Source organism: Canis lupus, chromosome 15, assembly GCF_011100685.1.
Source record: "Canis lupus familiaris isolate Mischka breed German Shepherd chromosome 15, alternate assembly UU_Cfam_GSD_1.0, whole genome shotgun sequence".
NCBI lineage: Eukaryota > Metazoa > Chordata > Mammalia > Carnivora > Canidae > Canis > Canis lupus.
The window spans coordinates 13,764,043-13,786,864 of NC_049236.1; the positions used below are offsets into that span (position 1 = coordinate 13,764,043).

The following is a 22,822-nucleotide window of genomic DNA, read 5'->3' on the forward strand; positions in this document are numbered from 1 at the left end:
TTTAAGAAAGGGCAGGGTGGATGCTTACTGTTTGACTAGGGATTGGGGCAAAAAAGTAAGCTGGGAAAGTGGTAGGCATGAAGTTGGACAGATTCCCTGGCATCTGGTGGTACAGAAGGGCAGAGGCTAGCCAGACTCAGAGAGTTCAAGACAATAGGAACTTGGAATTCTGGGTGGCCAGCCATGGACACGTGCTCTAACCACAGGATTATGTTGAAGGTAAAGAATCTGACCAAGAAGTGACCCTGCTAGCTTGAGGCAAAGGAAAAAAATCCTGGGGTGAGTTCACATTCATATTCACAACCCCTAAGACACATATTTGCATAGCCACACCTGTGTGTACCCCCTCACACCCTCTACACTCTACCCATACAGGTGCACAAAAATGCCTGGGGTCCTAGGAGGCAATGGGGTGTGTTTGGAGGGCTGGAAGGATTAAGTGGAATTCATCTTTGGTGCCCACTAGTCTGTAGCCTTGGTCCTCCCCTCCCACGTGGAGCCTCCCTCTTCTGTCAGGTTCTGGTGTTCTCAGCTCCACTTCCAACCAACACGAGCTTTCAGAGAGACAGTTAATATGCCTGTGAAGTCTTGGTCAAAAGAGGCCAAAGTCAGAAGGCTTTAGTTCAAGCTGTTTTCTTTTTTTTTTTTTTTCCCAAGCTGTTTTCTGATGAGCATCTTGGCAGTTTCCTTCCTCTGACATTGAAGTAGGGTAAATCCTGCCTCATAAGCCTCCTGATAATCCAGAGGTAACGAAAGTAGGTAAGTCTTAGACTTGAGTACCACCCATTGGCCACAGTTGGTTATGACCTCTGGGTTCTGCTCGCAGGTGATAACTACTGCCACATTCCTCTGCTGGCATGGAGAAAGATCTGTCCAGGGGCAGGACAGAGAGGGAAGTTGGTGGCATGGGTGACACCCTGGCTGAGGTCTCTGTAACCCAGCCTCAGGTGGGCAAGAAGGTCTGGGTCCTGACGGGGCTTTGCAGGAGTGAGCAGGTGGCCCATAGCCAACCTTCCAAGGCTGTGGCCTTCTTCTAAGAGGGAAAGCATGAGTAGCAGGAAGGATGTGTCTCCAGATGGTACATCCCCAGGGCAACAGAGATATCCCCAAGTCCCAGAGCTAGAATTCCTCTCTCTGATCCTTCCCCTTAGTCTCCAGTGTCCTCCCTTCCACTGTTGTCTAATTCCTGGATTAGAACCCACTAGTGGTCTTAGATCTTGAACTCTAGAGGTACATGTGACCCCAGTCATCAGCCATGCTGCAGGGACTACAGTGAAGAATCTCTAATCTGTCATGTGGCCCCAGCCCAAAGCCCTCCCCTAAAGTCATTCTCGGCACCTTTAGACCTCAAGGTTTGATTCAAGCACTATCTCTTCCAGGAAACCCCCCTTGAATGCCACTCTGCCACCTTCCTCAACAAAAGCCTGAGCGCTCAGATCACTGAGTGTCTGTGGCATGGATGCTGACGGCAGTAGGAGAACTACAGAGACCTGTCTCAGGAGGGGTAGAAGATTCACCTGAAAAAACATATTCCAAATTCCTTGATTTCACTGGTGGTTACCTGGAAATTTACTTTAGAAATTCATTGTCCTGTATATTTTTGTTTGTTTACTTAAATGTTTTATTTATTTGACAGAGAGAGAGAACAAGCAGGGGGAGCAGCAGAGGGAGAGGGAGAAGCAGGCTCCCCACTGAGCAGGGAGCCTGATACAGGGCTCCATCCCAGGGCCCTGGGATCAGGACCTGAGCCAAAGGCTTAGCCAAGGGAGCCACCCAGGTGCCCCTGTACCATTTTGTTTACCCAATTTGTCCTTATGTCTGTTATATTACACACATGCACAAACACAGTCAAGCAGAGACATATATCTCAGTGAAGGGGAAAGCCCAAAAGCCATCCCTCTTTCATAGGGAGTACATGAGAGACTGATCATAATCATGAAGCCCAAGACACAGCTTCCATTGTATTCATTGTGTCACCACAACTGGCATATAAGTTTCTGCTATATTCTAGAAATATTGCCAATTATAGGAGATAAAGGAAGATTCCAGAAACAAGTAGGTGTTCACCATATGTTTGCTGAATGAATGAATAAGCTCTAGAATACATATATACTAAGCATTTCTGGACACATATGCCTGCATGGCACTGCCCTCCGGGAGATTGTTTATGTGGGTGCTTGCTTCCCTTCTAAACTACAAGCCTCCCAAGACAGAGAGCCACAGCTATTCTACAGTCCAGCCTGAGGAGGGTAGGGTCCAGGGAGAGCCACAGTCTAGGCTGCCTGGGACCCTGCTCTCAGCAGAGCTACTTCCCAGAGCCCAGACGTAGCGACTTCAGGTGGAGGTGGATGCCATTCTTGGAGCGCAGGATCAGCTGGGGCATCTTGACGGGAAGCTGCAGGGGGTCCAGGGCGAACTCAAAGCGGAGCAAGCAGAGAGCTGTGACCACCTTCATCTCATTCATGGCAAACTGCTGCCCAATGCAGTTCCTGTTGTAAGCAGCACAAGGTGGCATCAGGTTATGGGGTGTCCAGAGTGAGCAAATTCAGGGCTCTTAGTGGCCAAAAAAAAAACAATAACTATTTGTGGATGAATAATTGGCTGATTGGTTGATTGACTTGGGCTTAGGAAACAGATCTTGGGAGCACAGTGAGAGTCCCCAACTGAGTAGATTCACATTGGGAATTCCGGTTGGGGGACCTTTCTTGGAATGACTCAGCCAGCCCACCAACTGCCAGGGACATGAATATGCTAATGGCAAGAAGAGGGTCCCTGGAACTTACCCTACCTTAGGATCATCAAAAACCCAGAGACGGCTCCCTTATCACAGAGTTCCCAAAATGATGCTTTCCCCACAACATCCTCCATTCTTCCCTCCCCAGTCCTGGGGGCCTGGGGATGTTGGTCCTCCCCTTACCTGGGCCCAGCAGAGAAGGGCATGAAGGCAAAGGGGTGGCGTCTGGCCACATTCTCAGAGGAAAAACGCAGAGGGTCAAAGACCTGAGGGGACAAGACTTGCTTAAATACCTACCAGGTCCTGGGGAGGGTGACCACCATAACCTCCCACCCCATCTGACCTCCAGGTCCAGGTGTGTGGTACCTCAGGGTCAGGCCACACTGCACTGTTCCTATGGAGGGCATAGATGTGCAGAGAGATCAGGCTGCCTGTGGACAGAGCAGAGGCCTGGTAGTTAGGTGGTCCTGGGATAGCCACACCACGTCTTCACAGTGTCAGGATCTCCTAGTGTCCTTCTAACTGGGCACCAGCTCCTGCCTGACCCCTGCCAGTTATGGAGGATTCATGACCACCATCAAGACATCAAAGTGCTGTCGATCATCATCATATCTACGCCCTCTAGCCCCAGCACTGGACACAGCACCTAACACAGACATTTATAGAATGGGGAGAGAAGAAGAAGGACTGGAGGTATGAAAAACAAGGCCTATTACACTTTCTGTTTTCAAATAATTGGAGGAAAGTTACTATTCATGACATCATTCATTGGGTGCATTCCCAATGCACCATTGGACCATTCATTGGGTGCATGTTGTGCGCCAGATAGAGTTTAACACTCCTTACAAAGCTACCACATACAGTTGTATAGCTTGGGCACTGTACATCACCATAGTCTATGTGAATGGTGCCTTCTGAAGTTGCTCAGGGCACAACCTACATGGTGGTATAAGACAGCCCTGGCAAATATTGTCTCTTTCATCCTGACAACAACACTGTCAGGTAAATACTCTTATTGCTCCCATTTTATACAAGAGGAAATAGAGGCTTGAGGTAGAGGGATTTACACTCTACCATACATTGTAGAACCGGGATTTGGACCCAGGCCAACCACAAAGCCTGAGCTCTTCCCCACTTGTGCAAAGATTCACCAAAGGCACAGAGAGTGTCAGAGAAGCATCCACAAGGACTCCAGTTCCACCCTCAGATCCACTCCAACTCACCTGCAGGTAGGGATCGGCCATCCACAAAGTTGACAGGCTTGCTGAGCTGGCGGTATACCTGGGGCACGGGTGGGTAGAGGCGGAAGCTTTCCTTGATGCACATGGTCAAGTAGGTCATCTTCACCAGATCATCCCTGCCAGCAATACAACCAGACCTTTCTGGGCATGGGAAGCAAGGGAATTCCACAGGAAGACAGGGTCCAACTCCATCTTTCCCCCTTAACCACCATGGCACATCCAATGGTGAGACGGACATAGGTGTTCCAAGTGCACAGACCAGATTGGATATGGGGTAGCCACTCTGACCCAAGGGATCTGGCTCCAATTTTCCTTTTTCCCTCCTGTTCTTCTTTTTCTCTGGCTCCTTTTTTCTCCACCTCTCCATCCTCACTGCTAGGAAGGGAAGACACAGGACCCTAGAGCTGTATGTGAACCCAGCAATCAAGAAAATGCCACTCCTGAGTCTCTTAAGGCCCCCACAGAAGCCCCACAAGGGACAATTCTTTAGGTTCCACCTGGTTTCCCATGTGGAACAAGATGGAAAAAAACAGGGGCTGATATATATTGGTTGAATGCAGTAACAAGCTCAGGTAAAAAACAAAACTTATGTTTCCCCTTTGCCACTAGGAAGCTCAGTCCCAAATGTGGTTCAATCATGACTATTGCACAGCACTTTATTACAGAGCCCCAAGCCCTAGGGCTTTTCCACTCAGTCCTCAATTTTTTTTTTAAGATATACTTGACTTTATTAAAACAGGGAACTTATATTCATCCAAAGATACCTTAGGGGAGATGAAATGGCATTTTACAAACTAGGAGAAGAGATTTTTCAACTAGAATTCACAAAGTATTACATACCGTTACTCATTTTCCCTTTGTGCCTTTTTTATAGTATTGAATAAGTGTTCTTGAAGTTGCTTCAAGTTCTAGATGAAGTGAGAATAAGTATTTTTACTCTCTGCCTCTAGGTGGCGTTCGTGTTGTTACCAACCGGGAAGGCCTATTTGTCTCTTCCTTTGCTTATCTGAGTTTCACCTCTCCTAGGAAAGCCAACTCAAGGGCCACCCCTTCTGATTCTTCTGCTCTCAACGTGAGGCCTCTCAGCCTTACTCCATTTGGTGGTTTTGTCTAGATTTTGGGTTATGTGAGTTTGTTTTTCTAAAAAAAATCCAGGGATTCCCGGGTGGCTCAGCGGTTTAGCGCCTGCCTTTGGCCCAGGGCGTGATCCTGGAGTCCCGGGATCGGGTCCCACGTCAGGCTCCCCGGCATGGAGCCTGCTTCTCCCTCCTCCTGTGTCTCTGCCTTTCTCTCTCTCTCTGTCTATCATAAATAAATAAATAAAAATAAATAAATCTTAAAAAAATAATAATAAAAATATCCAAAGGGCAGCAACTTGGCTCCTTCTCCTCCTCTCCCCACCTGGTACCCCCAGAAGCACTGGCACGTGGCTGGACACCCTGGGAGGTTTCCAACACCTGCCAATAAAAGTGGATGGTGGAGACACCAAATCTCAGATCCTGAAACTATAGGTTAGTCTCCCTCAGGTGAATCTAAAGTCTCTCCCATGGACTGAGCATTTTCTGTGCTGTGTTGTGTACCTAACTCCACGTGGGAGGTAGCACAGATGACATATGTGACAGGAGGCCAAGCATATGGCGATCCAAAGGCAGGTGTGCAGAAGGAGGATGGGTGGCAGGGAGGAGGATGGGTGGCAGGTCAGCTCCCCAGCTATCCCAGCTGTATTCATCCCCAACTCCCTCCTCTGTTTCTCTCTCCTTCTCTTTCTCTTTCTCTCTCTCTTTCTTTCTCCCAGTGCCCCATTGTTCCATCTAGCAATCCAGAAGGGCAGTCAGGTTCTGCCCACAGGAGTAAGTGCACAAAAAAGTCACCGGTCACTTGGGCAGAGGGATCAGGGAAGGTTTCCTGGTGTAGGAGGCATCCAAGCTGTGCCTGGGAGGACAGATAGGAATCTGGGAGAAGGTCTCCCAGATTCCTATCTGTGAATTGTCAACAGTCCTGTTTAAAAGGGTCCACTATGAGAGAATGAGCTCAGGCATGTATCCTCAGAGCTCCCCCACAGAAGCCACAGCTGGTGAGAGCAGGAAACTGCCACCATCCTCCCCTGGTTTCCAGGATGGCCATGCATCATCTGAAGATGACCCCGGGTAGCATAAGCCCAGCACATCCCTGGGACAGAGACACAGGACAGCCTGGGATCACCCACAGCCTCACTCACCACTGGAAGGAATCCCGGTCCCCAAGGATTTCGCAGACCTCCTCCCGACAACGATGCTGGTGCTGGGGGTAGAGAGCCATGCAGTAGAGAAACCAGGAAATGCCACTGGTGGTGGTGTCATGGCCTTCAAACATGAATGTGTCTACCTCAGCCCGGAGGTCTGCGTCTGACAACTTGATCCCATTTTCATCCTGGGTTAGGGAAGGCATAATGGGACAGCCCAAGACATTTGAGATAGGTACCAACAGGACCTCATAACAGTTCTCAAGTGAAGGTCTGAGGGAAGGGAGGAAAGCTCCTTTTCAGACTGAGGGTTGAGACCTTCTCCCAGATTCCTAATCCTCCCAGGCACAGGAGCTTGGATGCCTCCTACTCCAGGAAACCTTCCCTGATCCCTCTGCCCAAGTGATCTGTGACCTTACCCAGCCCTAACTGTCAATTCTGCTCAGAATGCCACCTGGCAGAGGAGAGATCTTTGTCAACATCTACCTCCTATCTCCTGCACTAGACTGTAAATGTCTGGGGGACAAGGCCAGGTCTTTCTCCTCTTCTACATGGGAACTAACCCAGAGTAGGGGTTAGTGAGTTTGGAGAGTAGATGAATAAAGGGATGAATGAATAAATGATGAATGAATGAATGAATGAATGGCATCCAAGATTCTAAGATTCTTCGGTCTTAGAAGTCTAGAATTGGTGGGCACTTAGGTGGTTCAGTCAGTTAAGCATCCAACTCTTGATTTCGGCTCAGGTCATGATCTCAGGGTGGTGATATCTAGCCATGCATCTGGTTCCATGCTAGGCTTGGAGCCTGCTTAGGATTCTCTCTCTCCCTCTGCCCCTCCCTGCCCCACCCCTCCACCCTTCTCTCTCTCTCTCAGACAAAAAAGAAAGAAGTCTAGAATTGGTCTTTAGGGCTCTAGCATGTGACCCATCTCCCTGCTACTATGTCTCTCCCCAATGCCACAGCCGCCACATCCTGCACCTTGCCATCTCTGAGCCTTTGCTGATGTGTTCATAAGACAAGGAGCAGGCCATATTTGCTGGAGGAAAAGGAGGAAAATGCTTAACAGCCTCAGCCACTGTCCAGCAAACCCTGTCCCAGAAAAATGGCCTCAAGACCGCTCTGAGAGAAGTTCTCGGTGGGGGTGGCCAACTGTGCACTCACTCACCCGAGCCCCCAGGAGAATGTCCAAGAAGTCCAGGTGCCTCCGGTTCTGGATCTTCTCCTGCTCTTTCTCATCCTGCAGGGCTGCCTTTCGTTCCCTGATGACCTGGTCTGGGCCAGGAGCACAGAGAGTCATTGCCAGGGGGACCCATCCTCTACCCGTAGGGGGACAGAGATCCTGTAATGGCAGGGGACCCAGAGGGGCCTGAAGGAGCTAGACTGGACCCTTCCTGTGGGGTGGGCTCTGTGGGAAAGGCCCACCTGTGTGGTCGTGGGCTGCCTGGCAGGCCCGCAGGAAGCGGCGGCCGTGTGGGGTGAGCCAGTAGATGAAGTCGTTATGGTACTGGAAGGACTCGATGCGCTGCTGCATCAGCAGAGTGAGATCGCGGACAGCCGAGTAGTAGCTACTGTCCCTACACAGGAGAAGAGCAGGGAGGAGCTTTCAGACCCTGACCCCCAGTGGAACCTGGGGCGTTGCACTCCAGCATCTGGGCCCAACCACAGGGCTCCCTGCCCTCCTCTCTCTGCCGCTTTAGCTTCCCTGCTAAAGGCAGAATCTGTCTCCCCACCATGGGGAAGGCCTTCCTACCCCCGCCCAAGCTGGGACTCCCTAGGGCAGGACCCCATGTCCTCTCAGACCAGGGCCCCAGGGGTCCTGCTGACTCCCATCTGAGCTGGCCTGGGTAGAGACTGTGGTCAGCCCCCGAGTAGCCCCTGACCTGTGGCCCAGACTGCTGTCTCCTTTGCCAAAGGTGCACTTCATGAGGGAGTCCAGTGCCATGTAGCCCACGTCACAGAAGATGTCAAAGCTCTTATCTTCACGAGCCTTTTCCTCCCACTTGTCCTGGAGCCCAGAGATGGAGGGTAATGTCAGGAGGTCAGCTGGGCACCCAGCCTCTTCCCTCAAGGACCCACACACACCTGTCCTCTCCCCCATGCACCAAGTCCCTTGCCTGGCCTCCAGCCCACTGGAATGCAGAGGTAAGGACTTCAGGCTAGGGTGGCACCACGAGGCAGGCCTGAGCAGCACAACCAGACACTGAGCCAGGCAGCTCACATAAGGGAAGAGGAAAGCTGAGAGGTGGGGATCTCCCCAGCACAGCCTGTGTATAATCAGGCCTGCCATGATGCTGGGGAGGAGTTTTCTGCAAGGGGAAAGACTAGCCTGGGTAACTTCTAGGGAATATCCAGCCCTGAGACTCAGAGCCTGACCCCTGACCTTGGGCATCCCTTTCAGAGATGAGTTGCTAATGATATTATTTTAGGCAATTGTGGTAGGCAGAGAATGAGGAGGAGGCACTTTCCAGATGTGAAAGACCTTTCTAGCATTATCAAATATAGGCATCCATCTAGTCTGCTACAAGAGGAGACTTACCTGGGCCTCATAGAGGCCTTTGACCTCTATTGAAGAAGGGGGCCTGGCTCTCCCAGTGGACATGAGGGCCATGGCTGCCCAGCCACTCGGAGCCTCAGCACCTGGTCAACACCCAGTATGCAGTAGGTGTCAGGAACAACGCAGCTTGGCACTGCTACTGCCGGCAGAATGAGGTCTCAGGGACTTGGTGAATCTCCTCATCGCCCTCCCCCAGGGAAAACTGGAGCTGGAGAGAGGCTGGCCCAGCAGCCACAGCCTCCAGGAGCCTGGTACTGGGAGCTCACCAGCATAGCGTGCGTGGAGTTGGTGAACACAGCCACGTAGGATTTCAGCACATCATAGTGGAAGCCAGGTGTAAGCAGCTTGCGGTGCTGATACCACTTGGGCCCCTGGAGGACCAGGAGGCCTTTCCCTGGGGAAGAGATGACAGAGGGAAAGCTGATCAGTCCACACAATCCTGCCCCATCCGTGGCAGCCCGGGGGTGCCACCCCAGTCCTTCTTGCCCAGCCGCATGTCCCAGCCCAGCTCCACCTTCCAGCCACCCAGCCTTGCAGCCGCTCCTCTCCTCAGGCTTTTGTCTGGCCAACACCACCCACAAAATCTCCTGGGATCATACTCCAGTGCCACCTCCTCCAGGAAGCTGTTCCTCATACTCACATATTTTCCAGAGCCCTTGCTCAGCCTTCCCAAGGAAGAGGACGTGCCCAGAAGGAGAAGGTACCTGAGCCCCACTTTCCCCAGCCAGCTGGACGTTCTCTTGTCTCTTTCCCTGTCTCCCCACTGAGCAGCTAATCTTAGGAGGGGCATTTGGGGGCCAGGCGGTCCCATGTGAGAAAACAGACTCAGTGGGCATGGGCAGAGAGGGATGGGACTGGGAAGGATCCTGGTAACCCAGCATCAAGGGCGGGGAAGGCAGGCGCCCACTCACCAATCCACTGCAGAAAGAAGTCATACACATCTGCAGCCTTCGGATCTGCAGGAGAAAGAGAAGACGGGTCATGCAGAAACTAGCAGGTACCCAGAGGAGGCTTACTGATCAATGGGACCTTAGCTGCCCAGACTTAAGATGCAGAGCCCAGGACTCCTCCCCACTTGGAGCCCTGAGCCCTTTGCTCTCAGGAAGCCACCTCCTCTCCCGGGAGTCCTCACCCCCTCGGCTGTACACAGCTTTGGCATAGTCCGGCTCATAGATGTTCAGGAAGCCAAGGAACGGTCCAAGCCAGAGTGGGTGGGCATAATCGTACTGGTGGGCCCAGGTCACCACCTTGTCCAGGCTCCCCGTCTGCTGGATCTGAAATAGTGACAGAAGGCTGGGATACTCAGGAACCCACTGTCAGCAGCCAGGCCCTAAGTCTTTGGGGAAGGAAGAGGAGAGGCTGCCCAGACAGACACTGGGAACATCCTTGCCTCACCCTGCACCCCTCTCCCAGCTAGTCACAGTCTTAATTTCTCTGGGCTCAGTCCCTTCTCCAGCCCAGGATCCACCACTCTAAGCCCAAGCCACCCTCTTCCTGTACCTGGGTGAGGTCAACAACCCCAAACTGACCAACCTGCTTCTATCTGGTTCCTGTCATCAACCCCTCCATCTATCCTACTCTCACGAGAGATTTCTTTCTCTGTTGTTAACTGTTTTCATGAGAGAGAGAGAGAACACCAGCTTGCCGTGCAATGCAGAAATCTGCTCAATTCCGACACTGTTATGTTATTGGGCTCATTTTTTGAGGACCTGCTATGTGCGGGGCACTGTCTAGACATCTCAGGGCATGGGACAGACCTGCTCCTACCCTTTATTCTATGGGGCAGACCGATGCAACTAAACAATGAAGGAACGTGAACACACAGAGCGGGAAGTGCTAGGCAGGGAGCAAGCATGGCGTCAAGAGAGAGACTTCAGGGGAAGCTGCTTAGGGAGATGGAGGCTGGCTTCTGGTGGGAGAGGACATTTGAGGTGAAAGCTGGAGGATGACAAGGAGCTGGCAGTGCAAAGAGCAAGGAGAGCCTTCCAGGAAGAGCAAACAGCAAGCACAAATGCTCTGGCACAGGACAAAGTGGGGTGTCTTCCAGGAGCTGCTACTTGGTGGGACGGTGGCCTGAGGCTGGAGAGGCCATCCAGAGGATGGTGTGTGCTCTTTGGGGGGTTTTCTAGCCACATTTACTCACCCAGAGGTGTTTTCTGTAAATGGAGTATACAATAAGCACTTTTCAGAAACCCGCTTTTTTCATTTACTGTGTCTTGTCCTTCTTTTCAAACTAGTGTATTTAACTGTCCTTCAAAATGTTTAACTCTTTTCATTGCATGGTGTTCCATTATAGGGATGTACCCTAATCAAAGGGAGTCTTTCAGAGATCTGCTTAAAACTCGTCCGTCCCCTGCCCATGGGCCTCAGAATAAAGTCTGAGCTCTGGAATTTGTGAGGAGGAGGAGTAATGGCTGATCAGGGAGCTGGGATGTGAACCCAGGAAGCCAAGGAACACAGCCTGCAATCTTTGGACCTTGGAAGGTCTACATTTAAATATTGATTTCCCCTATTTTTTAGATGAGTGAACTTGGGCAAGATCTTTAGGCTCTCTGCATCTTACTCTCCTCATCTATAAAATGGGGATGATAACTTACTTTATAGGATTATTTTGACATTAATTAAATCATGCAGGCCCTGTGTTATTAGTTGGGGTCACAGGGCATTTAAAGCCCTTCACTGATATATTGTGGGAAGAGCTTAGCACTGGATCCTGCACAAGGTAAGCCCTTGACTTGTACTTCCCTCCCCTTCAAGTCTACCTTTCCCCAACATCTGCCTCCTCCCTGCATCTCCTGCCACAACCTACTCCCAAATGCCCCCAAACCATGCTAAAGAATTCACTCTGCACATGCTCTAAGATTCTTCCACTCATGGAAAAAGGATTCACCTAACCTTGTCTCAGGTCACGTGGGAAGCTGAGCTGGGTTACCCCCTCCATTTCCATTCCCTTGGAAACCTGGTTACTGCATGTGGTCTTCTCTGTTACTGTCCATCTGCTTTTTGGGGCCACCCAGGCTCCCACAGACCAGGGAAGTACTGGGATTGCCCAGATCTGCTCTCCTCCCCGATGGACATCCTTAGGTGCCTGTGGGTGCTCTAGTCTCAGTCCTCCCTCACCCCACCTTGAGGACACTGCCCATCCCCACAAGACGGGGCTGCACTCAGCGTGTGCATCAGCCCCAACCAGTGTCAAAGACAGTAAAGTTGTGTATTCAAAGCTAAACAGTTAGGAGCAACTACCAAGAAGGACCAACAACAATTGAGATGAGGCAGCATGTCTGAAATAACCATAAAAAAATGGACTCAGTTTACACAAACTCTATGGAGTTAAGTAGAGAGCCATTGGGAGCCTAGAGGGAGGGGATCTAATGTGTACTGCTCCCATGGGTAGACAAGTCATCTCCCCCCAACCCTGGCGACAAATAGGCAACTTCATTCTCCATCCTCCCTTTCAGATACAAGTGTACTACTACAAATGTACATGTGAACAGGTGTGAACATAACTCAGAAGAGACCCCTGGATCAAGAGAAGGAGCAGAGGAACTTTGAGTGAGACTGACATGGGTCACCATGTCTCTCCTAGACACCACATGTTGGCTAAGAAGTGATGGTGGGCCGTGCCCAAAGTCACACAACTCTCAAGTCCAGGTCTTTCCATCCCAAAGCCTATGCTATACCCCCAACACCTCTCTGACTTCAGCACCGAGGATGAGCTCCAGCCCCAAGAATGACTAGATTGAGGGTGGGGGAAGCACAGGGAAGCATCCAGACACCTAAGAAGGCAGGAGGGCATGGGCCCAAGAAGTGCCCAAGTCCATGGGGATGCAGACATTAGTCCTCACCTCATATGAGTGGTTTTGCTGCCCTGAGTTGGATCCCCCAGGGATTCATTCATGCATTCAGCAAGTGGGCATGGAGTACCCACTCTCAGTGCCAGACATGATGCTGGCTCCTGGGGGAAGAGTAATGAGCCAGACAAAGCCCTGCCCTCCCCAAGCTCACATTCCAGGTGGGGGAAAGGAAATAAACAGATAACAAAATACATCAGCAATACAATTTCAGGTAGTAATAACTCTAGGAAGAAAAATAAAGAAAGGTAAGGGGCAGGGCTGCTACTGTAGACAGGGAGTTGAGAGGGTTGGGGAAGGCCTCTTTTAGGGAACATTTGAGCAGAGATCAGCAGAAATACCTTCTAGAAAGTCCCATAGCATTGACCATTGTCTGCTTCTCAAAAGCTGTTCTTTCCCCAACTGTCCCCTCTACCCCTCTACTCCTTGCTCCCAGCAAATTAACCTTGCTCTACTTCACGGACAAAACAGAAGCCATCAGATAAGAGGTCCCTAAAAGTCAACTGCCAGACTTGAAGAACTACCTGCCCTGGACCTAGCCTCCCCACTTTCCTTCCTGTTCCAGTAGAGGAAGTGCCCAGGGTCTGTCCAAGGCCAGTCCCTTTGGATTCCAACCCCTCCCCTCAGGCACTTCACCCATCAATCAGCCCCTTTCTCTCCCACATCATAGACCCATCCTCATTATTGGCTCCTTCCCATCTGCATTTAAAACATGCTCAAGTCTCCCTTACTTACTAAACAACAACAACAAAAAACTTCCCTTGGTTTTGTCTCCTCCTCCCCATTTCCTTCTCCTTTCATAACTTCTCAAAAGAATTGTCTCACTGTTTCACTTCCTCCCTCCTCAGCCCCTAACTCTCCAAAATTGGTCTTGCTATTGTGACCAATGCCCTCCTGGGGAGGGGGGGTGAGCCCAGAGGCTTTGCAGCTGCTGTGACACAGTCGAGTGCCCTCTCTTTCTTTTTTTTTTAATTAATTAATTTATTTATTTTTAAATTTTATTTATTTATTCATGAGAGACACAGAGAGAGAGGCAGAGACACAGGCAGAGGGAGAAGCAGGCTCCATGCAGGGAGCCCGACGTGGGACTCGATTCCGGGACCCGGGGATCATGCCCTGAGCTGAAGGCGGATGCTCAAGCGCTGAGCCACTCAGGTGTCCCACCCCCTCTCTTTCTTGAATTCTGTCCTAGATGTCTTCCCACCTCTCTTGATACAGCAGCTCTATACCCATTATTTGTAAATCAAAGACTGAGGCTCCCCCAGTTTCAGACTTGGGCTTCTTCTTAGGTTGCACCTTCTCCCTGGAGGCTCTCACCTACTCCCATGGCTTCCTTTGCCATCTACCTGAGACTATTTCCAAAATTGACAGCACGTCCCAGTTTATCTTTCTCCTGAGCTCCGGAAACACGACACAGCCATCCTCTGGACATCTCTGAATGACACCCTCCAGGCTCCTCAGACCCAGCATTTTCAAACATGAACACAGTACATCTTCCTTCCAATTCTACCCCTCCTCACATACCTAAGAATGGAATTGCCATCCACTCTGACACCAGCCAGAAACATGGAATGGGGCTTTCTTCATTATTTATAGCAGCACCAGAGGGGATGTCCTACAGAGGCTGTCTCTCTCCTCTGCAAATCCATCAAACCCTAAAATCAACTAACCAGAACTAAGAGAGCCAGATGTAGCAGTTCCTGGGAAACCCTTCAAATCCAGAATCCAACGGTCCTGTGCCTAGACACACAAGTGCTGCCAGCTCTGAGCCTTCTTGGGTCTCATATCGCCACATGTTTACACTTAGACCTAGAAATTCATTCCTCCTCGTTACCATCCAGTCTTGTGGCTCGACAAGTCCTTTTCTCTCTTTTGGTGACTTTCCCACATTCAGTTCTGATCCATCTATTTTGATACCACAGTTTAACAAAGCTCCCAGGGCTCTCCTACCCCCTCCCCATTCCTAGTGCATGTGGGGGACCTCATTGACACCCTTACATCTGGCTATGGTAAAGGGCTTACCCCTCTCCCATACCCATGATACCAGGACAGCCTGCCTTACCTTCTGTTCCTCCCCATTTCACTATTCACTCTACTAACATCTGCTTGGATGGCCTCCTCGGCCCTGTCCTACTCCTATTTGGCCTCTGCTTGCCTCCTATTTGGCCTCTGTCAATCTATCCACCATCCCAACCAAGGTGATCTTTCTACCACACAGTTCTGAGCTCATCACTCCCCTGGCTTGAATCCTTTCAAGGTTCCCTGTTGCACTCAGAATAAAGCCTTTCAACATGGCCTACAAGGTCCTATGTGATCTGCCCCACCTTCTTCCAGCTTCGTCCTCTCCATCATGTTCTCCCTCTCACCACTCCAGAAGTATAGAAAAATGAGCACAGGCACATAATAGACCTTGAGAAACAAATATTTGTTGAACATATTAAGTTCCTATACACTCGATGCTCTTTCCAGCCTCTGTACCTCTGCACAGGTAGTGTTCTTCACCCTTCCATCCTTCCTTCCCTCCATGGACTGCCACATTCAGATCTTTCCGGGCTCACCCTAGCATACCTTGCCTGCACCCATGGATCTGGAACACCATGTTGTGTTATCCATCTCTCATACAAACTAGATCACTCTAGGGCCAGCTTTAGTCTTATTACTTCATCCTCTGTCCTCAGCAGAGGTCCAGACCCAGAGTTCTTAATCATCTAGTTGTTTGAGAAAAGACAAACCGATAATGGCTCCCAAAGACTGGGTTAGTTTTAGAGGAAGGAAGAGGATGAAGGAAGCAAATACCTCACAGTGTTTTGCAGCAAGAATCCCTCTACAAGGATTTAACACTTGATATCTCTCCAGGAATTTGCAGAGTACCTATCTATACATTATCTTTTTCGATTCTCTTCTAACCCAACAAGGTAAAAATGTTTATCTCCATATTGTTGACAAGGAAAGGGAAGCGCAGAGCAGAAACATAGTGAAGATCCATCAATGTCTACTGAATATAAATGAGCCAGAGCCCCCGACCCTCAGACTCTACAGCACAAGATCAAGGGAACTATCTCAGTAGTAAGCAGGGTCAGGGAAGAGGCCTATGCAGTCTCAGGGGATCACCTTTCCTGAGCTCAGAGCTGGCATTCTCTCCTCCTCTCCTGACAACGGTCCAGATTCTTGGGCCTCTCCCAACCTCACACCAACAACATGGCTGGACACCTACTATGTGCAAAGTCCTCTCTGGGCCCCAGAGTAGGAGAAGGGGGACCCTGGAAGAATATGACCCCACCTCAAAGGGACACAATCTGAGAATTGAGAAGGCTGTTGCTTCCAGGGCCTGTAAACTGCAACCAGAGAAAAGAAAGAAGTTAATCCTGATGGACAGTTCTGACCCACCCACCTTCTTTTCCTACTCCCACCATCACTAGGCTAGGAATCAAACTTGCAGTTACTTTGTACAGACAGATCATGTCCTGCATGAAAAGCCACAAGTCTTACACCCAGCCTTGACTCAATTCCTGAACTACTATATATGGACATAAGTGAGTATCTTGCCTTTTCTGAACCTCATCTTTGTTCTGAAAAACAACCCCTACTCCTATCTCTACATTTCTCAGTCTCGGATGTGGATCTGACCCAGCAGAAGTAACAAAGCCTGGAGGAAGGCAAAGGTGTCAGGCCTGCCATGGTTCCCCAGGAAACCTTTGTAGGCCGAAGAGCAAACTCCCGTCTTACCTTTGCCTATTCTTCCTGGTAATGAGTCTCTCCAGATTCTTGTGTTAGAGCCAAGAAGCCAGAGCCAGTCTGTTCCAGGCCCTCTATACACTCTCAAGGTGAGGAGCCGGGGGAGTATTTGGGGGAGGAGAGAAGGCAGCTCTGAGATGGGGTAGGGGAGCAAGGTCCCTGTCCTAGGAAAGCTCGTGGGCTGAGGGCAAGCCTAGCTTTGGTGGAGGCAAGTAGTAATGGAGGGATGTAAAAGGTAAGGAATCAAAGGTCTCCCTAAATGCCCCTCACATCCCCATAGGGTCAGACCTCAACCTTCCCACACCCCTTTCCGTGCTTAGCAAACCTCTCCTGAACCCCACCTGATCTTTCCACTTGTCTTCTTCATCACTGCCTCCTCTATCAAAGCCCCTCCCCACTCCCCAATGCTCTCTGTTTGTTCATTCAGTGATGCCCACTCTGTGCCAGGCTTGGTGCTAAACCCTGAGGGTACAGGGATGAATCAGAATGGATCTCCATCTTCCAGAGGTCATGGTCTAGTGGGCAGGATGAACAAGTAAACAGAAGATGACAATCCAACGAGGTAAATACTGAGATACAGAACATGTGGCTGTTGTAAAATCTTGGTTAGGCATCTCACTCAACCTGGAGCAAGAAAGGCCTTGGTGTCTGTTTTTCCCTCTAGACAGTAGGCTTCTTGAGAGCACCACCCGAGTCTGATTCAGCTCCCTAACTCATCTTTTCCTTTCCTGGGTTTCTCCAGGATGCAGCTAGGTTATTAAGCCATCCTGAGAAGGAGATTATTTGTAAGAGCAAGATTAAGCCTGAGCAGTCCTCTCCTGGAGGTCAAGCTCATTCTCAGCATCAGTCATGGAGGAGAGAGAGTCCCCTAGACAGTGAAAGGAGAAAAGTATTTGGGAATGCCTTAGTCTCTGGCGTTTATACCTGGGTTTCCAAAACTAGATGCACAGCAAAATGCTTGAAGAGGTTTTTATTTTTTTTAAGATTTTATTTATTCATGAGATACACAGAGAGAGAGAGGCAGAGACACAAGCAGAGAGAGAAGCAGGCTCCATGCAGGGAGCCCGATGCAGGACTCAATCCCGGGACCCCAGGATCACGGTGCCCTGAGCCGAAGGCAGATGCTCAACCTCAACTGCTGAGCCACCGAAGCTTCTTTTGGAGAGGTTTTTAAATGCAGATTCCTATCCTAATTATATAAAGAACCCCTACAACTCAACAACTACAGTAACAAAAACAAAACAAACAGAAAACAATCCAATTTTCAAATGGGCAGAGGACCTGAACAGACATTTTCCCAAAGACATACAGAAAGCCAACAGGCACATAAAAATATGCTCAACATCACTCATCATCAGGGAAATACAAATCAAAATCACAATAAGAAATCATCTCACACCTGTCAGGATGGTTATTACTAAAAGAGAGGAAATAATTTGTCGTGGTGAGGATATACAGAAAAGGAAATCCTCATGCACTGTTGGTGGGAATGTATGTTAGTACAGACACTATGGAAAACAGTATAGAGTTTTCTCAAAAAATGAAAAATAGGAGTACCGTACAATTTAGTAATACCACTTCTGAATATTTATCCAGGGAAAATGAAGACACTAGTTCAAAAAGATATATGAGGGCAGCCTGGGTGGCTCAGTGGTTTAGTGCTGCCTTCAGTCCAGGGTGTGATTCTGGAGACCCGGGATCTAGTCCCACATCGGGGTCCCTGAATGGAGCCTGCTTCTCCCTCTGCCTGTGTCTCTGCCTCTCTCTGTGTGTCTCTCATGAATAAATAAATAAAATCTTTAAAAAAAAAAGATATGACCCCATTGTTTATTGCAGCATTATTTACAATAACTAAGATATAGAGGTAACCCAAGCGTCCATCAATAGATGAATGGATAAAGAAGATGTGGTATATATACAGTGGAATCTTACTGAGCCTTAAAAAAGAATGAAATACTGCCACTTGTGACAACATGGATGGACCTAGAGGATACTATACTAAATGAAATGGGAGAGAAAAATACCATGATTTCACCATGACCTCATCATATAAATCTAAAAAATAAAACAAACAACAACAACAAAAAAAGAGAAACTGACTCCTAGAGAACAAACTAATTGTTTCCAGAGGGGAAATGGAGTGGAGAGATGGGCAAAAGAGGCAAGGGGTATTAAGAGGTACAAACTTCCAGTTACAAAATAAATCCGTCATGGGGATGCAAAGTTACAGCACAGGGAATATACTCAGTAATATTGTAATAACTTTGTATGGTGACAGATGGTAGCTATGTTTAGTTTTTTTTTATTTAATAAAAGAAATTCTGCCAATGCAAATAACATGGATAAACCTGGAGGAAAAAAATGTTTCACTAAAACAAATACATTCAGATCACTAGTTCCAATATGTTAATTAGAATCTCCTGGGACTGGGGGCCAAGGAATCTGCTTCTCCCAGTTGATTCCAATGCAGATGCCCCTTGGTCTGTGTTCAGGAAACTCTTGTCTAGATCTCATAGAGGCAGGGAGCTAGAGGTGCTCCTGACAACAGGTGCTAAGGTGATCCCAGCACCCTGAGATAATGAGAGGATAAGCCAGGATCTGAATCCAGGAAGATGCCATGGTTTTGAGCCAGCCCAGAGTCATGGCAGAGAGAACCTCGCCTTTGGGGGTACCAACCACTTAGATGTTCCAGGAGGGCTCTCAGGTAACAGCACTCATCTCTGCTTTGACTTTTATTTTCTTAAAATGGAAAACTTTACACCACACAGAACGAAGAGGATGGTGCCTAAGCTCTAAACAAGATAGTCATGTTCTACTGGACTGTCTGGGGGTTTTCTCCCATACTATCACTGAAGCTTTGTATGAATTCTGAGCCCGAGAAGGATCCGGAGAAGGAGTCGAAGGAGTCTCGAGTTGGTCTACTTGGGCTCCAACTTTGATGTGCTCCCACTCTCAGGGCCAGGTCAGAAGGCAGGAGTGAAGGGGAGACCTGCTGGGAAAGCTGAATGGAAACTGGTTCTGAGGCCACCATCCCCCTACCTAAGCATAGGGACCCCCTCCACGGCCCCTGGGGAATTAGGCTAGATTCTCTGCAGGAAAGGAAGCTGTTTTCTTTCTTCAACCCCTTCTCCCCACATACCTCCTGGGCATGTCCGAAGAGCCAGTGGGTGGGGGGCCCTGGGAAACTGTCCATAGCCCTGGCCAGCATCTGTCTCCGCAACAGCAGACGGATGAGCTTGAGGAAGCCTAAGACCAAGATCAATCCAGTAGCCCACAAGACCAGATGGGAGACACTCAAGGAGAGCAAGGTAGAAACCATGGTTGGAGTTGCAGCCACCAAGGCTCTGGCCTGCTTCCTCCCATCCTGGGTTCCCTTATACTGCAGACCCTGGAACCCTGCCAGCCCCTACCTCCAGCCACACCCTGTACCCAGCAGCAACTCAGGCTGGGCTGAGCTCCAAAGTGTAGAGACAGCATCCCCAAAGTCACAAGACAACAGAGAGACAGCCTAGCTGACTCCTCCCAGAACTCGGCTGAAGAGAAACCCAATAGTGGGCTTCAAAGAAACCAGGCAATGGGTCTGCCTCCTTGGTTCTTTGATGGAGAAAACAAAAGGCAATTCTGCGTATAATCATTAGCGTAATAATATCTGCCTTTCCACACAAGCACTTGATATGTCTTAGGAATTTCCTATCCACTATCTTGTTTAACCCAAACAGGGAGGTCATAGCTACTCACTTTTTAACCCATTTTCCACATAATGAAACTGAGCCTCAGCTTGCTTATGCTTTCTTACAAGAAAGCTTCCCCTGTCCTCTTCAGTATAGACCTCTGGGAGGGCTTGCATTTGGGCCAGGCTCATAGTGCTTTAAGTCTTTATTTGGGAAGCATCTTCAGGGAGGAGGTTCTAGCCCCAGAAGAGAGATCCTAGATCAGAAAAAGGTCAACTCCATCCCCCAGATCTTAGTACAAACTTGATACTTAGGAACACAGAATGTTACTTTCAGGGCAATGAGGAGACAGCGTCAAATCTAATCACTCCTAGGTGAATGAAGCAAATCACTTGGGACCAGAGAGGGGCAGGGAATTGTCCAAGATCTCATGGTAAGGAATGGCAGCTCTCAATTCCCCAGGCCTGAGTTCTGTTGAAGAACAAGCTTGGGGATGCCTGGGTGGCTCAGCGGTTGAGCATCTGTCTTTGGCTCTGGGCATGATCCTGGGATTCCGGGATTCTGGGATCAGGTCCTGCATCGGGCTCCCTGGGAGGAGCCTGCTTCTCCCTCCGCCTATGTCTCTGCCTCTCTCTGTCTCTCACGAATGAATAAATAAAATCTTTAAGAAGAAGAAGAACAAGCTTGTCCCAGGCCCCAGACTTGCCTGGAGAGTCTGCTGTCTCTCCCCCTGTGCTAAATGTCTCAGATGAAGAGACTTGCATGCAGAGGGAAAGGCAGGGAATTAAACAAGGTATGAAGTGACAGCCAGAGACTAGCAACAGTGGCTGGAAAAAAACATTCCTGAGGCTGAACGAAGGGGAAGAAATAGCATTGCTGGAGCCTAGCGGAGATAGCTATTGAAGGAGGCTTCAGCAGGAAAAAGTATGGTCAGAGGTGTGCCCCAGGAAGATCTCCCCCTCTGTGCATGTGCGGTGGCTCCGAGCTGGCCTGGGGTAGAAGGGTCCAGAGTCTGGGTTGGCTATCAAAAACAGGAAGTCAGAGGGAAGACTAGCAGGATGGAGAGAGGTCCTACATACCTTGTCCTGCCACAAACATGGTGCAGCACTCTTGGCCTTTTTTTTTTTTTTTTAAGATTTTATTTATTTATTCATGATAGAGAGAGAGAGAGGCAGAGACACAGGCAGAGGAAGAAGCAGGCTCTGTGCTGGGAGCCTGATGCGGGACTCGATTCCGGGACTCCAGGATCAGGCCCCGGGCCAAGGGCAGGTGCTAAACCGCTGAGTCACCCAGGGATCCCCCACTCTCGGCCTTTTTATCACATACGTTGTTCTCTACTCCCTGGCTGAAATCTAGCAGGTATCCACACTTCTAGAGCCAACAGGTCACCATGTGGCCTGAATCAGAGACTGGGCAGTACCAACTCCTGGCCCTACCAGCTACAGCTATGATGGAGGCATTATGATTCCCGGAAGCCAAAACGTGCCTCCTTGGAGCTTCCACCCACTGGTCTTAGTTCTCCCCCAAGGGCCTAGAAGAAAACTCTAGCTGTAAAGAACAACTTGGTGAGAACCCCCAATCCAGGAGCATACATATTGAGGAACTGGAGACAATGAGACTCTGCCTGTATCCGCATGCTTCCCGGTAGCCCTCCCTACCCCAATACCCTCCCTCCACCTCAGAAACACCAGCTACAGCCAGTCTTCTAAAACTGCCAACCTAACCTGCAGCTCTTCTCCATTTCTTTACTTTCTCCCCAGCAGCAGCTGAGTGCTTGACTTCTAAGATCTTTCCATTCTGCTGCAAGCCTGCAGACTGAGCTGGTCTCTCCCCTCACTTTGCTTGGCTGAGCCAGAACAGACAAGACACAAAACACTCAGGTGAGCCCATGATAGGGCATGTGAATGAAAGAACAGACTACCCTGGGTTGAGAGAACATTGGCAATGTGCACGCACCTCACTGCCCTGCCCCCACCCACTTCATAAACATTCAGGGGAGACTCTGTGTCAGGCTCCTCTCTGCTTCCCCAGGACCAGCACAAAGGACATTTAATAAATACTGTCTGTATAATGGATGCTGAAGTAATTGGCTGCTATCACAGGGGATGTGGGGAGAAGGTAGAAAAGGTTGCCTGGCCAATGCAAAATATGTGGGAAATGCCCTACTGCTGCCCCTCTGGATGATGCCATTGAGACCACTTGTGGATGGATCCCAGCTGCTACTGTTTGGTAGGGAGACCAAAACTTACCACCGTCCTCAACCTGACCCCCACCTCAATTTCCCAGGGATGTCAGGCCAGTTGAGGGAGTGGTGAGTATGAAACTCTTGGTAGGGAGAGGCGAGATGAAATTACATTCGGGAAAAGAGTTGTGTCATTCTCCGTCTTGGCTGCACATTGGAATCACCTGAGGAGCTTTAGAAAAATCCAATGCTCTCGACACATTGCCATCCTCTATGCTTGTCCACATCTGTCTCTCCTGGTTACATGGCCATCTACACAGAGTTGGAGTGAGGACCCTGAGAGCATGGCAATTCTCTGTGCCCAGTGTAGGTTCAGTACACAGGTCAAGATGGTTTTCATTGCTACTGCAATGCCCAAAGCTAGTGGGGAGAAGCAAGGAAGATGGCTGTCTTCCCTGGCATCTGGGACTCCCTGACTTTTGTGATCTGCCCAGCTCCTTCCACCTAGGCTATATTTGCCCATGAGCAATCCCACTCTGCATTGGCTGAGTATTGAGCTGAGCACTGGCTGAGTTAAAAAGAAAACCACAGGACTATAATAGAGCCACTTAAGTTAGGGCCCCATGTCAGTA

At 49.5% G+C, this 22,822-nt stretch overlaps 1 protein-coding gene across 2 annotated transcripts; it reads right to left on the reverse strand.

Moving 5' to 3' along the window:
* Window positions 1-1,848: 1,848 nt before the first annotated feature.
* CYP4B1 (cytochrome P450 family 4 subfamily B member 1) lies at window positions 1,849-19,712 on the reverse strand. 2 transcript variants are annotated; one of them, XM_038558134.1, is made up of 12 exons: window positions 19,477-19,710; window positions 9,884-10,025; window positions 9,663-9,707; window positions 9,018-9,145; window positions 8,078-8,202; window positions 7,620-7,771; window positions 7,363-7,469; window positions 6,194-6,384; window positions 3,958-4,091; window positions 3,101-3,165; window positions 2,918-3,000; window positions 1,849-2,489 (listed from the first exon to the last, which is right to left on the reverse strand). In XM_038558134.1, the coding sequence occupies exons 1-12, from the start codon at window positions 19,654-19,656 to the stop codon at window positions 2,306-2,308; spliced, it is 1,536 nt and encodes a 511-aa protein (XP_038414062.1). In that variant the 5' UTR covers window positions 19,657-19,710; the 3' UTR covers window positions 1,849-2,305. The 2 variants fall into 2 exon arrangements, with proteins under 2 accessions (XP_038414062.1, XP_038414063.1); XM_038558135.1 differs by having other exon boundaries at window positions 2,325-2,489; window positions 3,078-3,165; window positions 19,477-19,712.
* Window positions 19,713-22,822: the final 3,110 nt, after the last annotated feature.

Coding starts and splice junctions, on each gene's coding strand:
- CYP4B1 (XM_038558134.1), bottom strand. CDS start 19,656: ATGGTTTCTACCTTGCTCTCCTTGAGTGTCTCCCATCTGGTCTTGTGG. Junction 9,146..9,662: donor CTTCTTTCTGCAGTGGATTG/GTGAGTGGGCGC, acceptor TCTCTTCCCCAG/GGAAAGGCCTCCTGGTCCTC. Junction 2,490..2,917: donor CCCTTCTCTGCTGGGCCCAG/GTAAGGGGAGGA, acceptor TGCTTACAACAG/GAACTGCATTGGGCAGCAGT.